The sequence below is a fragment of the Pituophis catenifer genome, unplaced genomic scaffold, assembly GCF_029215685.1.
Source record: "Pituophis catenifer annectens isolate HBS135680 unplaced genomic scaffold, rPitCat1.0.hap2 SCAF_3, whole genome shotgun sequence".
Lineage (NCBI taxonomy): Eukaryota > Metazoa > Chordata > Lepidosauria > Squamata > Colubridae > Pituophis > Pituophis catenifer.
Window position 1 is genome coordinate 29,582,042 of NW_027256883.1, and position 14,447 is coordinate 29,596,488.

Here is a 14,447-nt window from a genome sequence, read left to right on the forward strand (position 1 = left end):
AAGCAGTTGTTTAAATTTTCCTGCAAATTCCAAGTTTCACGAGACAATTCTTGATTTGGAAGTGTGTGCTAATGAAGTTTCATAGCAGACAGAAAATTATAGAAGCTCTGAGAATCTTTTAAGATCACAGGGAAAGTTTTATTTGCCTTTAGGAACTCTCTCTCTCCCTTTCTCTTTCCCTCCCTCTCTCCTTTTCTCTCTCTCTCCCTCTTTCTCATTCCTCTCTCTCCCCTCTCCCTCTCTCTCCCTCTTTCCCCTCCCTCCCCCTCTCTCCTCTCTCTCTCATTCCTCTCTCTCCCCTCCCTCTCTTTTCCCTCCCTCTCTCTCTTTCCTTTCTCCCCTCCCTCTCTCTTTCTCCTCCCCCTCTCTCTCCCCTCACTCACTCCCCCTCCCTTTCTCTCCTCCCTCCCTCCCTCCCTCTCTCACTCATTTCTGTCTCTCTTTCCCCTCCCTCTCCCCCTCCCTCCCTCTCTCTCTCCTGTGTGTGTGTGTGTGTGTGTTCGTGCATGCGTACATATCTTTCTTTCCTCTCCTATCATCCTGTTCTGTCAAAGAGACCTTCACAACCCCCAAGCACACTGCAGTGCTTTTCCCTATTTCTGCCTGAGGCTGTACACAGCAGCTGGAGAAGGGCCAGATGGTCACAGAGGAGAGAGATGTTTGTTGTTCAGTATTGCAAAGCATATGATAGTTTTTCTTAGCCAGGAAAGTTCTTTCTCCTCTTTCTAGAAAAGCCCCATTCAAAGCTTTGTATTATTGGCAAAGTTACCAAATCATTGTTTGTTGACACCATAACTATGTTTCAGTTTTGATACAATTTTTCCCCCAATGTTGTCAATATTTAACACTGGAGTAAAAGGTGATGACTTCAGCCTTTTCTGATGTGTTGAGATTAGACATTGCAGAATTTCTAGTCTACATAGACAAGTCATGCGGGAAGTAATGTTCCACCTTTTTGTAATTTGAGAAAAACGGCCTTACATTCCATTTTTATCTATATATTTGTGACAGAGCTAACTGCTCACGGATATATGTCATAAGCTCCAAATACCTCCGGTATTTCGCTGTGCACTCAAGACCCTGTTGTTCCGCCAGGCCGGGTTATCAACATAATAATTTTAAATTGGGTGTTTTAAATTTCTGGGGTTTTAAATAGAGCCGAATTATTTGATAATTTAAAATTATTTTAATTGATGTTTGTCTTGTCCTTTTAATAGGCTGTACACTGCTCTGAGTCCTTCGGGAGAAGGGCGGTATAGAAATAAAATTATTATTATTATTATTATTATTATTATTATTATTATTATTATTATTATTATTATTATTATTATTATTATTATGTTCTCCCAGGCCAATTTGCCCCTGCTACAGCGGGAGCTCCTACATTGTGCAAGGCTGGCCAAGCAAAATCCCGCCCAGTACCTCGCTCAGCATGAGCAGCTGCTTCTGGATGCCAGCACCACCTCACCTGTTGACTCCTCAGAGCTGCTTCTCGATGTGAACGAAAACGGGAAGAGGCGAACTCCAGACAGGTAAACCTTTATGAGCATTTCTTCCAGGTAAACTGCCTTTGTAATGTTTTATTTTGCCAATTTTTGTCTCAACAGTATGCCTTCTTGTCCCTGCACAAATACCACAGATCTCCATCATCCAGCAAAAAGCATGGAACTTTTTTCTGTGTGTAAGAATGGATGGATGAGCATAAGCAAAGTAGACTGATGGATGGATGGGAATGGAATGTGTTACTTTAGCTTTGGCCTAGCATAACACTGGCATACAGTAAAGAAAAGCTACAGTCGGAAGTGTAAAAAAGCACAGGGAACTTTTTATCACGTTTGGTGGCTCTGCCCAGAAATTAAGAAATATTGGAACAAGATAAAAACATGGATAGCAGAAATAACAGATTATGAAATTGAATTAGAACCCAAATTTTTTTTATTAGGTATGATCAAAAAGAACATTAGGAATGACATAAAATATTTAATACTAATAATGGCGGCTAGACTAGCAGTAGCACAACTTTGAAAAACTAATGCCAACTGATCAGGAGCTAATACAAAAGATATACACATGTGCAGAAATGGACAAATTAACCTTAGAGTTACAGGATAAGGAGGATTCAAAATATTTCACAATATGGAATAGATGGTACCAGTGGATAAATCAGAGAAGGCCAAATGGGTTGAGATGAAATTTAGAGGAAATTAACATAATTGAAAAAAATGCACTGTCAGATAGATAGAAAATGAAATATCTCACTGTAGGTTTGTATATATGTATAATATAATAATAGAAATTAGTTAGTAGTTGAAGTCGTTTATTGTGTATGTATATGTAAATTTGTTTCTTGATTAAGTTAATTTTTAACTTAACCAAGCTTTTGTATGTTTTGTATGTTTTAAATGTTTTTTTTAAGAATGAATAAAGTTTTGCTTTTTTTTTAAAAAAAAAGAGAGAGATCCTTGAAAAGAGAAGTGAGAAATTTGAAGAAGGAAAAGAAATATATGTATGAATATATTTGGTGTATGAATATGCTGGTTTGTAAGTCTAGAAAGATGTAGAAAGATAATAAATGATGTTGGTATAAAAAGAAAAGAAAAAAAAGAAAAGCTACAGTCAGAAAACGTAGCCCTTGGAGTGAAACTACCTATCCTACCTGTATTGGGCAGAAGGGATTTCAATGCATTGAGTCGCTTTGACTGCTGTTTCAAAATATTTAAAGAGGAACTGTAAAGAGAAAATGAGGGTCTGTTACACCATTTTTATTGGACACACATGGATAGAAAAATGTGTTGCACAAAGGGAAGTGGATTTTGATTTAGCAAAATTTTTATAGATTACGAAGCAATTTATAGTAATGGCACAGTTGTCATTATTACCCCACAGTTTATACATTGGAAAACTAATCTGACAGTGAAATGTAGAATTATTATTGAACTCAACTGTAGTTTATATATTATTTGCAAATTATGTAAACATACTGGATGTGATTTAATTTGCAGTGAACACAGTTTTCACATTGAAGAATGCTTATACTCTAAAAAAGATCCACTTCTTTACTTCCAATGTTTTCATTTAGTCCATTAGAATATATGCAACTTGAACTACCCAGAATGTGAGGGAAAGTATACAGAATTTGTCAAAATATCTCACAGTAACGTAATTATTAACTATTAAGATTCCTATGCATTCCTTATTGGCCTGCACATGATTGCCATATTTGACATATTTGGATAAATGTGCTGAATATATTGAAATCCCAGATCTTGCACATGTAATAAGCTAAATGTAATAAGGGTCTCAAAGTTGCAGCCTTGTATAAAATATATTGAATGACCATCTGCTGGATGGCCCATAGACAGTATTCCAAGAAGAAGAGCAGCAAGGAAAAATGACCTGTTGGCTGGTTTTGGGTCACCACAGCATGTCTCCTAGCCACAGTAAGATATGGTTGGCTGGGCTGCACAGGGGTGCCCTTCAGAAATTCCGATTAGTTCTCCAGTCCATGGCAGGTTGTGCTTTGGGGGCAATGCCACCCTTTTTGATCAGGGTGGCAGGGAAACAACACATCGCTAAAGAAGACAGACCAGGAAGGTTGAGCTGCATGAAAGAGAGAAGAAGGAAGTAGTCAAAGAGAAAGGAAGCTCTGGCCTCCAAGTCTCTTTGTTAGGGAGGGGTGGGAAAGACAATAGAAAACAAGAACTCTAGGCAGGCAGGCAGGCAGGCAGGCAGGCAGGAAGGAAGGAAGGAAGGAAGGAAGGAAGGAAGGAAGGAAGGAAGGAAGGAAAAAGATGGAAAAGAAAAAGAAAAAAGATTGCGGGCAGCTGTTAGTTAAATACCATTTCAGTAGCAAAAGTGAAATTGTGTTTAATTAGTGAAATAGTTTGATTATTAGATTTGCATGCTTCTAAATCCTTCTAGACTTCCAGTGACTTACAGTAGTGCATATCATGCAAAGTTCAGCAAGTCCCTGGGTTAACAACACCCCAGTTTAAGGAAAACTCGTAGTTTAAAAAGGAGCCTATCGTAGCAAAGTTTGTGTTAAATACACAATGATTCAAGTTAAATACACAATGGTTCAAATTCATTATACAATACTACTTATACAATAATACTGTTTCATCTTACATACAATTTAATTGAAGGACAGACCTTGGGAACAGAACTCATTATTAAACTGAGGACTACCTGTAATAAAATACCATGGTAACCTGAACAAAATCCATATAAAATATAGAGTATACTAAGAAAATCAATAATAATAATAATGCAATATAAATTTATTTTACAAATTTATTGCTCGAGGTCTTACAAGATAATCATAGCAAAGACCGTGTTCAGCAAAGAAACTGAACAAACTCCATCAGAAATATTTTCTCACAGTATGCCAGATTCCAAAGGATTTCAAATTGTAAAAAAAAAAAAAAAGACATTTGAGCCATTTTTACATTTTCAAAGGAGAAGAATATACAGATAATAAAACCTAGAATTTGATACAGTCACCATCATTAGCATTATAGGTAGTCTTTGACTTACAATCAATCATTTAATGACCAAAATTACAACAGCCTTTGAAAAGGTCTGTAAAGCACTTCCGGCCATAATACTCCAAAATGTTTCACCACAACCCCCCTCCACAGTCATGTGATTGCACTCTGGATGCTTATGATTGGTTGCCAAGCATCCAAAATCATGTGATCACCATTTGCAACCTTCTCCGCTAGCTTCTCCAGAAAATCAATGGGAAAGCTGGCAGGAAAGGTTGCAACCTGTTGCTGCCTGCCTCTTGTCTCTGTGGGTGGCTGAAAGAGATGGCTACTGAAGGGAGCTGAATTCCCCAAAGGGATAGATAAAGGGACCTCAGATCCAGAACATGGAACAGATTTCTTCTGTGCCTGGAGATAAGATGATTTCATCTGGGGAGATGGAGAAACAGAGCTTATCTCCTGAAGATCTGAGCTCCATTCCTGCAGCTTGCCAAAGTGGTTCTTTTCTACCTATGGAGTGGAGCTGAAGTTAGCAGGCAATTTGTTGTTGTATCCACTTAATGATCCAGGCAATCACTTTACAACAACAACTGGAAATACCAGGATTGTGGTTCTTGAGCAAAACAGTCACAAGGGCATCTTACTTTATGCCCACTTTACTCAATGATTGAGATTTTGGTCTCAATTGCAGTCACAAGTCAGGGACTATCATGCCTTTTCTATCTTGGCTGTAAGGTCAAATAGAGAAAATAAAAAAATTAGAATGGATACTGAAGTTAAAAATGCCCATATCATATCGGTATTTTTGAAATTGCTGAAATGCTGTTTTTTGAACTATCAGTTCTAGCTCCAGGCTACTTTGGAGGGCAGTTTGGCCTGTATGAAACTTTTTGCAGAGACTCCTACTGTGATTTTCATTATGAATAGAAGTAAATTTGGCATCCTGAAGCAAGTTTTTACCAGCTACTTGCTTTCAAGAATGCTCCTATTCTTCTGGAAGCAATGTTAAGAGCATTTTAAGACAGGAATTTTATTCAAATTTTTGGCTGAGGCTGGATTTAGTTTGGCTTTGTTTTATTTTTTGGCAATTTAATACGTTATAAACACAAAGTATTTTTAAGTGGACCCATATTTAATAATTACCTCAATTTACATTCTCCATTTACATTTGTCACATTACATGCTATCTCTTCTAAAATAGAAGAGAAACGCTGCATTTCTTGTTTTAATTTTGATCTATGCACCCTCCTACCTTAATTACTTGAACAATAGCAATAGCACTTGGACTTAGATACCACTTCACAGTGCTTTAAAGGCCTTTCTGAGCAGTTTACAGAGTCAGCATATTGCCCCCAACAATCTGGATCCTCATTTTACTGACCTTGGAAGGATGGAAGGCCAAGTCAGCCTTAAACCGGTCAGAATTGAACTCCTGGCAGTCTGCAGAACTACCCTGCCATACTGCAAATATATACAACTTCTACCTACCTTTCCTTTCCTTTCCTTCTTTTTCTTTCCCTTCCTTCCTTTCTTTCTTTCTCACCTTGTCTGCATATTAATTTTCTACCTCTTGCTTTTATATCTATATGCCCAGTTCTGCTGTATGCAAAGTTTTATGAAACACTGACAGTAGAGCTCTCAGTGAATGTTTTCTTGGTGCATATGGTCTGACATGGATGAGCAGCCACGGTGAGATTTTGGAGTCTATTAAATGAGCTCATTAAAAAGATCAATCTGTTTCTGTAATAACACTGGAAGCCATCAGTCACTGAATGAGAGAAGAGAATGACACCTGAGGAGAAAACACATTTTTAATAATTTTGCGTGGTATATTAGAAACAAAGTGAGAAATGGATATAGATATATGTATGTGTGCATATAAATTTGTATATGTATATATACAATTCTTTTTTCAATCCGTACAGAAAATGTGTATGTTTTCTAAAAAGAAGAGCTCATATTTGTGCATTTGAAAAAAAAACTATTCATTTATATACAGCATCTTTTATTAAATGCCGTATACTTTTGTTCTGAAGGGGATCCTGATCTCTTTAGCTATCATTAGGAGGAATTATTTTGGTTTTGAGTTTTTGGATCTAGATTATATTGCATTAGTTTTTAATATAATTAAAGTGACTATCACCAGACTTAATTTCTTAGTTAGAAATTAATACATAGGAGCAGTTACTTTGGCATTGTGGACCACAGTTCATCGTTCTCTTTTACATAACTTCCAATCTTGAGAGTGATTCTATTCTACTCATCTTCCATAGTGAACAATAGTTGCACTTGACTATTCTTTTTCCTCATATCTGTTTTTTCACCCCTATCTCAAAGCTCAGCCAGTAGCTAATAACCTCTTTTCCCCTTGCATTTTTTAAAACTTTTGTTCTTTGTAATGGAAATTGTGCATGTCGCATTTTTGATCTTCAACTTGTAAGCCACCAAGTTTCACCTTGTAGGAGACACAGGTAGCACAAAAATTGAATAAATAAAATAAATACTGGTAACCTAGTATGTGCTCAGGAACCTGCAAGGCTTGTATTATTTGCAGATAGTCTCAGGTTCAGTCAAGGAAAAATTATTGAGAACTGTTCTTATCTATAGTTGCCACACTTAAGCCCCTGAATGCTACTAATAATGAATTATTTCTCTCGCCCCCACTTCCCCCAGCATACAATAATAAGGTGTGTCACGTAACAGGGTGAGCTCCCCTTACTTGTCCCAGCTTCTGCCAACCTAGCAGTTCAAAAGCACGTAAAAATGCAAGTAGAAAAATAGGGATCACTTTGGTGGGAAGATAACAGCATTCCATGTGCCTTTGGCGTTTAGTCTTGCCAGCCACATGACCACGGAGACGTCTTCGGACAGCGCTGGCTCTTTGGCTTTGAAATGGAGATGAGCACCACCCCCTAGAGTTGGGAACGACTAGCACATATGTGCGAGGGGAACCTATACATTCATACATACATACATACATACATACATACATACATACATATATATATATATATATATATATATATATATATATATAACATCCATCATTGCTCAGAAAGAAAGCAAAAACGTGGCTGATTATTATTGTGCCACAAATGGAGAGCCAATTTGCCAGGCTAAAAACCAGGATACAGTGAGTTCTAATCATATCTTATGCATGAAAATCAGCTATGTGTCTTTGGACGAGTCATTCTTTCTCAGCCCAAGCCACCTCACAAGGTTGTAGTTGTGGGGAAAATAGAGGAAGGACTATTAGTTCACTGGCCTGAGTTATTTATAAAAATAATAACAGCAGGATATAAAGAACTAAATAAATAGAAGAAGGGAACTTCAGGGTAGATGAATAAAGAATTATATAACAGTTTAAAATTACCTATGAAGACAGATATATAGTTTAAAATTAAAATATATGCTTAAATAAATAGAAGATCTCAAAATGAAATGAATTATATCGTGGGATACCAAAGAAATTAATGGAGGTGGTTAGAAATGCTAAATTCCATCTTTGAGAATTCTTGGATAACTGGCGATTAGAGAAGTTTAGAGAAAAGCAATGTTACCCTTACCTTTAAAAAGGAAAGGAGGAGGGCCTGTACAATTTCAAACTTGTCAGCTTGATGTTTATACTGGCAAGGTTTTTAAGCAAATTACTGAAGAAAGTATTTGTGAACTTAACTATAATACTTATCAAGAGCCACCATTGGTTTATCTCAAGTCACGCCAGACCCTTCCTTTTTCGTTTTTAAACATTTACCAGTTGAATAAATTGGAGAAATGCCATGGATAAAATGAACCTTGAGTTCAGCAAAGCATTCAACGAAGATTCTCATGACAGCATGGTGACATATGGACTAGGTGTGAATGGGAAAATGGGAAAAGGATCTAAGTCTTGTAAAACAGTTGTGATGCATCTGCTATAAAAGCAAATGCTATTTGGGATGTGTTAATAGGAGTATAGAATCCAGTTGATGGAAAGCAATTATCTCTTTTTTAAATAGGCCCCACTTGGAATACTGTATTTGATTCTGGGCATCACAAAACATCAACAAATGGTAAATAAAGAGAAGAACTACCCAAATGGTAAAGGGGAATGGAAACCAAATCCTAGAAGGAACTGGTTTTAGTTATCTAAAAGTTGTCATGTAAAGAGAGAACATGTCTTGTTATATGTTCTCTGTTGTCTGAGAAAACAGGACTAGAATCAAAAGTTGAAAATACAGAGAAGTTGATTTCAGCTAGATATTAGAAGGGATTTTATGTTGGTAAAAGAGTGAATGGATTTCCTTATAAAGTAGCAATAGCACTATAGCACTTAGACTTATATACCGCTTCACAGTGCTTTACAGCTCTCTCTAAGCAGCTTACAGAGTCAGTATATTGCCCCCAACAATCTGGGTCCTCATTTTACCAACCTTGGAAGGATGAATCAACCTTGAGCCTGGTGAGATTCAAACTGCCAAATTGCAGTCACCCGGCAGTCAGCAGAAGAAGCCTTTAATACTGCATTCTAACCACTGTGCCAAAGCGGCTCTTCCTAATACATTTAGTAGTACATTTCTTCATTGGCAGTCTTCATTCAGAGGCTGGATACTCATCTGTAAGAAATGGTTTAGTAGATCCTGCATCAAGTGAGGTATTGTAATAGATGACCTTCCAACTTCATGATTCTATTATTTTATTGAACTAATTTAAAATGGAATAGGAATACACAGCTCAAAACAGTCATTTAAATGTTAAGATTCAGATATGTTTCCCCACTTCTAAATTCTTGTCAAAAATATTTGCATTAAAGCTTTATAAACCAATGCCAATTTTTCAGTTGGTTACTCCACCTCTCCAAAACAATCCAATAAAATATACAGTTTTAACCTGTTGTGACACTTTTCTTTCAACTTTATTTTTGCTTTGTCTGTCCCTCCATATTGAAGAAAAACCTCATTTCAACCTCTGCTTTAATTGCTACTATACAAACATAGATATTTTACAAATGGTCTTTGAGTATGGAGTTTCTAAAGTGCATCTGTAAAATATTTGAAATGTAAATAGAAGACTATGCAGAATCCTGATTCCTTGATGTGCACTATGGATATAGAAATAAACAGATTTTTCTTGATTTGCCAAGATTTTTACATTAAAAATGATTATATAGGCAGTTTCTAGGTTAAGAATGTCCAACCTACAATGGACTGGTAGCTACTTTCTGCTGTGCAATTTTCTCATGCTTCCACTTACATTATAGCTGAGGTGGGCAAGAGATATTAGAACTTTATTGATAAAGGCTGTAAATAACAGACTCATGAAAGCCCAATTGCATTTCCCTCTTCTTCCCTCCTGTACCGGAGAAAATCAAAGCAAGACAAATGATGTAACAATGGTTTGAAGGTAATGAATAAGTGGCTTACACTAAACAGGCTCTCATGCAGGGTTAACAAAAAACCTAAATCAAAAGATACACTGAGCAAAAGAAGGCAGAAATAATAAGCCATTTGGTTAAAGTTACAAACGTAGGACTGCTACCTCTGTATGAGTTGTTTCTATTGTAAACCCTATTCATTCATTTATTCATATATACAATTTGTATTTGCCTTTCTTCCCACAGGGCACTCAACCTAAACTGAATATATTTTGAGTTGAATCTAAAATTAGTATCAGTAGTAAATAATCTACAGGTAGTCCTCAATTTACAACCACAGTTGAGCCCAGAATTTACGTTGCTCAGTGAAAAATGTGTTAATTGACCCATTTTATGACTTTTCTTGCCACATGAATCACGATTCATGTATCATGTTAAATTAGTAATATAGTTGTCGAGTGAATCTGGTTTCCCCATTTATTTTGCTTGTCAAAAGGTTGCAAAAGAGGTCAAATGACCCCGGGACACTGCAACCGTCATAAATGTGAGTCAGTTTTCAAGCATCCCGAATATCAATCATGTGACCGTGGGGTTGCTGCAACGGTCATAAGTGTGGGAAAATAGTCATAAGTCACTTTTTTCAGTGCCGTTGTTACTATGAATGGTCACTAAGTGAACTGTTGTAAGTTAAGTATGCAGTTTTCTCAAGCTGACACCCTCCACATAGGCTGGGACTATATCTCCCTATTTCTTGGGGAGGAATTGAAGAAGGCAAAGCAATCAAAGTTGTGCAGCACTTCCTTGTGGCTTGGAAAATGTCTTAATCAAATGTATGTATCTTTTTTTTCCCTAGAACCAAAGAAAATGGCTTTGACAGAGAGCCTTTGCACTCAGAGCATCCAAGCAAGCGGCCGTGCACTATTAGCCCGGGCCAGCGGTACAGTCCAAATAACAGCTTGTCTTACCAGCCTAATGGTCTGCCTCACCCTACTCCGCCTCCACCTCAGCATTACCGTTTGGATGATATGGCCATTGCCCACCACTACAGGGACTCATACAGACACCCCAACCACAGGGACCTCAGGGACAGAAACAGACCTATGGGTAAGCAAAGCTCTTCCTTCACTGGGGCTTCGGTCTCCATACATATCACCCTTTGGTTGTTATTTGAATCCCAGTGCTTGCCTGAAGATACCCATCCATGATATATTGTTTTATTTAGCCACGGTGGCGCATTGGTTAGAGTTCAGTACTGCAGGCTACTTCTACTGACTGCCAGCTGCCTGCAATTTGGCAGTTCGAATCTCACCAGGCGCAAGGTTGACTCAACTTTCCATCCTTCCGAGGTCGGTAAAATGAGGACCTAGATTATTGGGGGCAATATGCTGACTCTGTAAACCGCTTAGAGAGGGCTGTAAAGCACTACGAAGCGGTATATAAGTCTTAAGTGCTATTGCTAAGTGCTATTTAGTTTCCTACTATGATTTTGATTGCTTATTTAATGTCCTATGAGTATCATTAAGTGTTGTGTCTTATGATTCATGATGAATGTATTTTTTATGTACACTGAGAGCATATGCACCGAAGACAAATTCTTTGTTTGTCCAATCACACTTGGCCAATAAAGATTTCTATTCTATTCTATTCTATTCTATTCTATTCTATTCTATTCTATTCTATTCTATTCTATTCTATTCTATTCTATTCTATTCTATTCTATTCTATTCTGAATTGCATTGCATTGCATTGCATTGCATTGCATTGCATTGCATTGCATTGCATTGCATTGCATTGCATTGCATTGCATTGCATTGCATTGCATTGCATTGCTTCCTTTTTTAGTGCATGGCTCATGAAATCAAGTGTGGGGCCTACGTGACCATACAAGTTTTCATATGTCAGTCAGTGTGCTAGTTATTGAGTAAACAACGAAGCTTTAGTCTGTGAGTTCTCATTATGTTGGATCATAATGCTGTTAGCCAGGAACGGGCCCTTTTCTACCCTAAGAAATGGAATACTTTTCTTACAGAAGTAAAGAGGTCTTCGTCTTCATTTTGTACGATTATTTTCCTATTGTTTTGTAATGACTCTCTTATGGATCAAAAGAAATCTATTTACTTGTTAGTGGATTATTTTGGTTTGCCTTTGTGGGATGTATTTTATTTTATATGTAAGCTGCTTGGAGTAGATAAAGAAAAAAAAATTCAAATCCATTAACCAAAATAATTCTTCCTATCCTCATTTTTCGCTATTTCTTTTTGAATATTGATTAGATTAGATTAGCTTGCCTTAGTGTTTAATGATGCTCCTCTGTCCTGGGTGTTGATCTGGCAGTCAGGGAATTAGAATGGGATCCTTGATTATTTTTTTTCTACTTCTCTGAAAATCTTACTGCTGATTTTAAGCATCATGAGCCACTGTGGTGCAGTGGTTAGAGTGCAGTACTGCAGGCTACTTCTGCTGCCTGCTGGCTGCCTGCAATTTGGCAGTTCAAGTCTCACTGGCTCAAGGTTAACTCAGCCTTCCATCCTTCCAAGGTGGGTAAAATGAGGACCCAGATTGTTGGGGGCAATATGCTGACTCTGTAAACCGTTTAGAGAGGGCTGTAAAGCTATGTAAAGTGGTATATAAATCTAAGTACTATTTCTATTGCTATCATTACAATTTGGGTCCTATTTTTAATTCTGTAGATTTACTTGATCCCTGAAATAATCCATGAGAATCAGGTCATTTTTTTATTTACAACCATTTAATTACGACAACCTTGGAAAAAATGACTTACAACCTGTACTTGCACTTATAACCATTGCACTATCCCAGCGGTCATGTAATCACAGTTCTGTATTTGGCAGCTGGCTTGTATTTACTACTTGTTGCAGTATCCTCGGGTCACATGATTACAATTTGCCAATTTTCAGCCAAAAACATCCATTTGGGGAAGGTGGATTTGTTTAATAACCGTGTGATTCATTTAACAACCAAGTGATTTGCTTAAAAACCATCATAAAATTATTGTAAAATTGGGTCCAACTTGACATACAACTAGTAATTTATGACAGAAATTTCAGTCCCAATTGTGGTTGAAACTAAAGAACTACCTGTACCATGCAATGCCCCTAATCAAGCAATGTTAGTAATGCATATATTTATAGCCATAGGCTTAATAGGGAGCTATTATTAGATAACTCATTCATGTTATTCATATGTAATACTTTACACTTTTTCTGGCAGGGTTGCATGGGACACGTCAAGAAGAAATGATTGATCATAGACTAACAGATAGAGAATGGGCCGAAGAATGGAAACACCTTGACCATGTAAGGAATGTCTGTATTCTGTTTTGTAGTATAGACATCACAAGTTTTAAACTTAATTTTAAGTTTAAAATTAATGAGAAATGCTTATTATCTTTGTCCATAGATTATGAAAATTTGCAGCCTAATCCTAAATATGCTTATAGATTGGAGTGGTCTTCATCTCTGTTACATTAGCACAAAGACAAGCAAAACCCATGAAGTTGGGAAACAGGATTCATAATGATGAACACATAATGATGAATCCCATTTATCCCACCACTCCAATCTATAAACATATTTAGGATTAGGTTGCAAATTTTCATAATCTATATATATGAGAGAGAGAGAGAGAGAGAGAGAGAGAGAAGGAATGTTATTTATGGTTACAAGAAGAAAAGTGCCAATTTGAATGTCAACTATTTTGAACTCATTGAAGTGATGCTTGCCATTTTCACATGAGATATCATTGAAATTTTGCAAGATTTGGAAAGTTCACGATGACACGTTTAAAAAATTATTTGGAATGAGGTCTGCTTGGCAATCAGGTGAATGCTATTGTTGAATTGCCAATTCCTGAAACATTCATTAAGATGTCCAACTGGATCTAAAATAACTGGTCTCAAATTGTCCCTTATCTTTAAAACTATTTCCCGAGCCATCCCATGATAAATGAGCTCAGCAGTTTTCACAGGATTAGCATGAAAACAAATGTTTATAGCAGATGGGCATACAACCATTTAAATTGTTGAAGGTTCCTTCGAAAACCAGTAGTAAGCATAGTATCAGGATCTGCTGGAGAATTTCCAAAAATGTCAAACCTGGATACTGGGACTTCCTTTGCTTTCCTATTTAAAAATAAATGGTAATTAATATGCTTAAAGAAGAGTAGGAGCTTTATGTATAAGAGGTAGCCCTCCTACACATTCTTTGGAACTAAAATATCAGGGTGTTCACAGGCTGAGTGCTTTATTTCCTTTGCACACCTGATTAGAAAAATAGAAATTGGAAATAGAACTTTTAAGACAGCATTGGGAGGAAGGAGAGTCAGAGCATATGGCAATAGCTATCTGCCACCTTCATCCTTCATCTCTGCCTTGTGTGTCCGTCCTACACCTTCTCAACATTTCAGACATTGTCCCCACTGCAGAAAAAGTTGGAACTCCAAGCTAACTTCACCATTGAGTCCTGTATAGTAGATGCTATAACAGATGCAGTGCTTCTGGAACAGCAATAGCAGCCACTTCTCTCACCTGTCCTCGCTCCACCCCCAGTAAATATTGCTAATGGCCCTTCTGAATGGGAAATGACTTG

The 14,447-nt window shown here is 37.1% G+C and overlaps 1 protein-coding gene across 4 annotated transcripts in view; it reads left to right on the top strand.

Moving 5' to 3' along the window:
- RUNX1T1 (RUNX1 partner transcriptional co-repressor 1) overlaps positions 1–14,447 on the top strand; it is a 149,754-nt gene that overhangs the window by 104,722 nt on the left and 30,585 nt on the right. For all 4 annotated transcript variants that reach the window (XM_070940456.1, XM_070940455.1, XM_070940458.1 and 1 more), the window contains 3 exons: positions 1,351–1,532; positions 10,694–10,944; positions 13,072–13,157. In XM_070940456.1, coding sequence (XP_070796557.1) covers positions 1,351–1,532; positions 10,694–10,944; positions 13,072–13,157 — 519 coding nt within the window. The remainder of the gene's footprint in view (positions 1–1,350; positions 1,533–10,693; positions 10,945–13,071; positions 13,158–14,447) is intronic.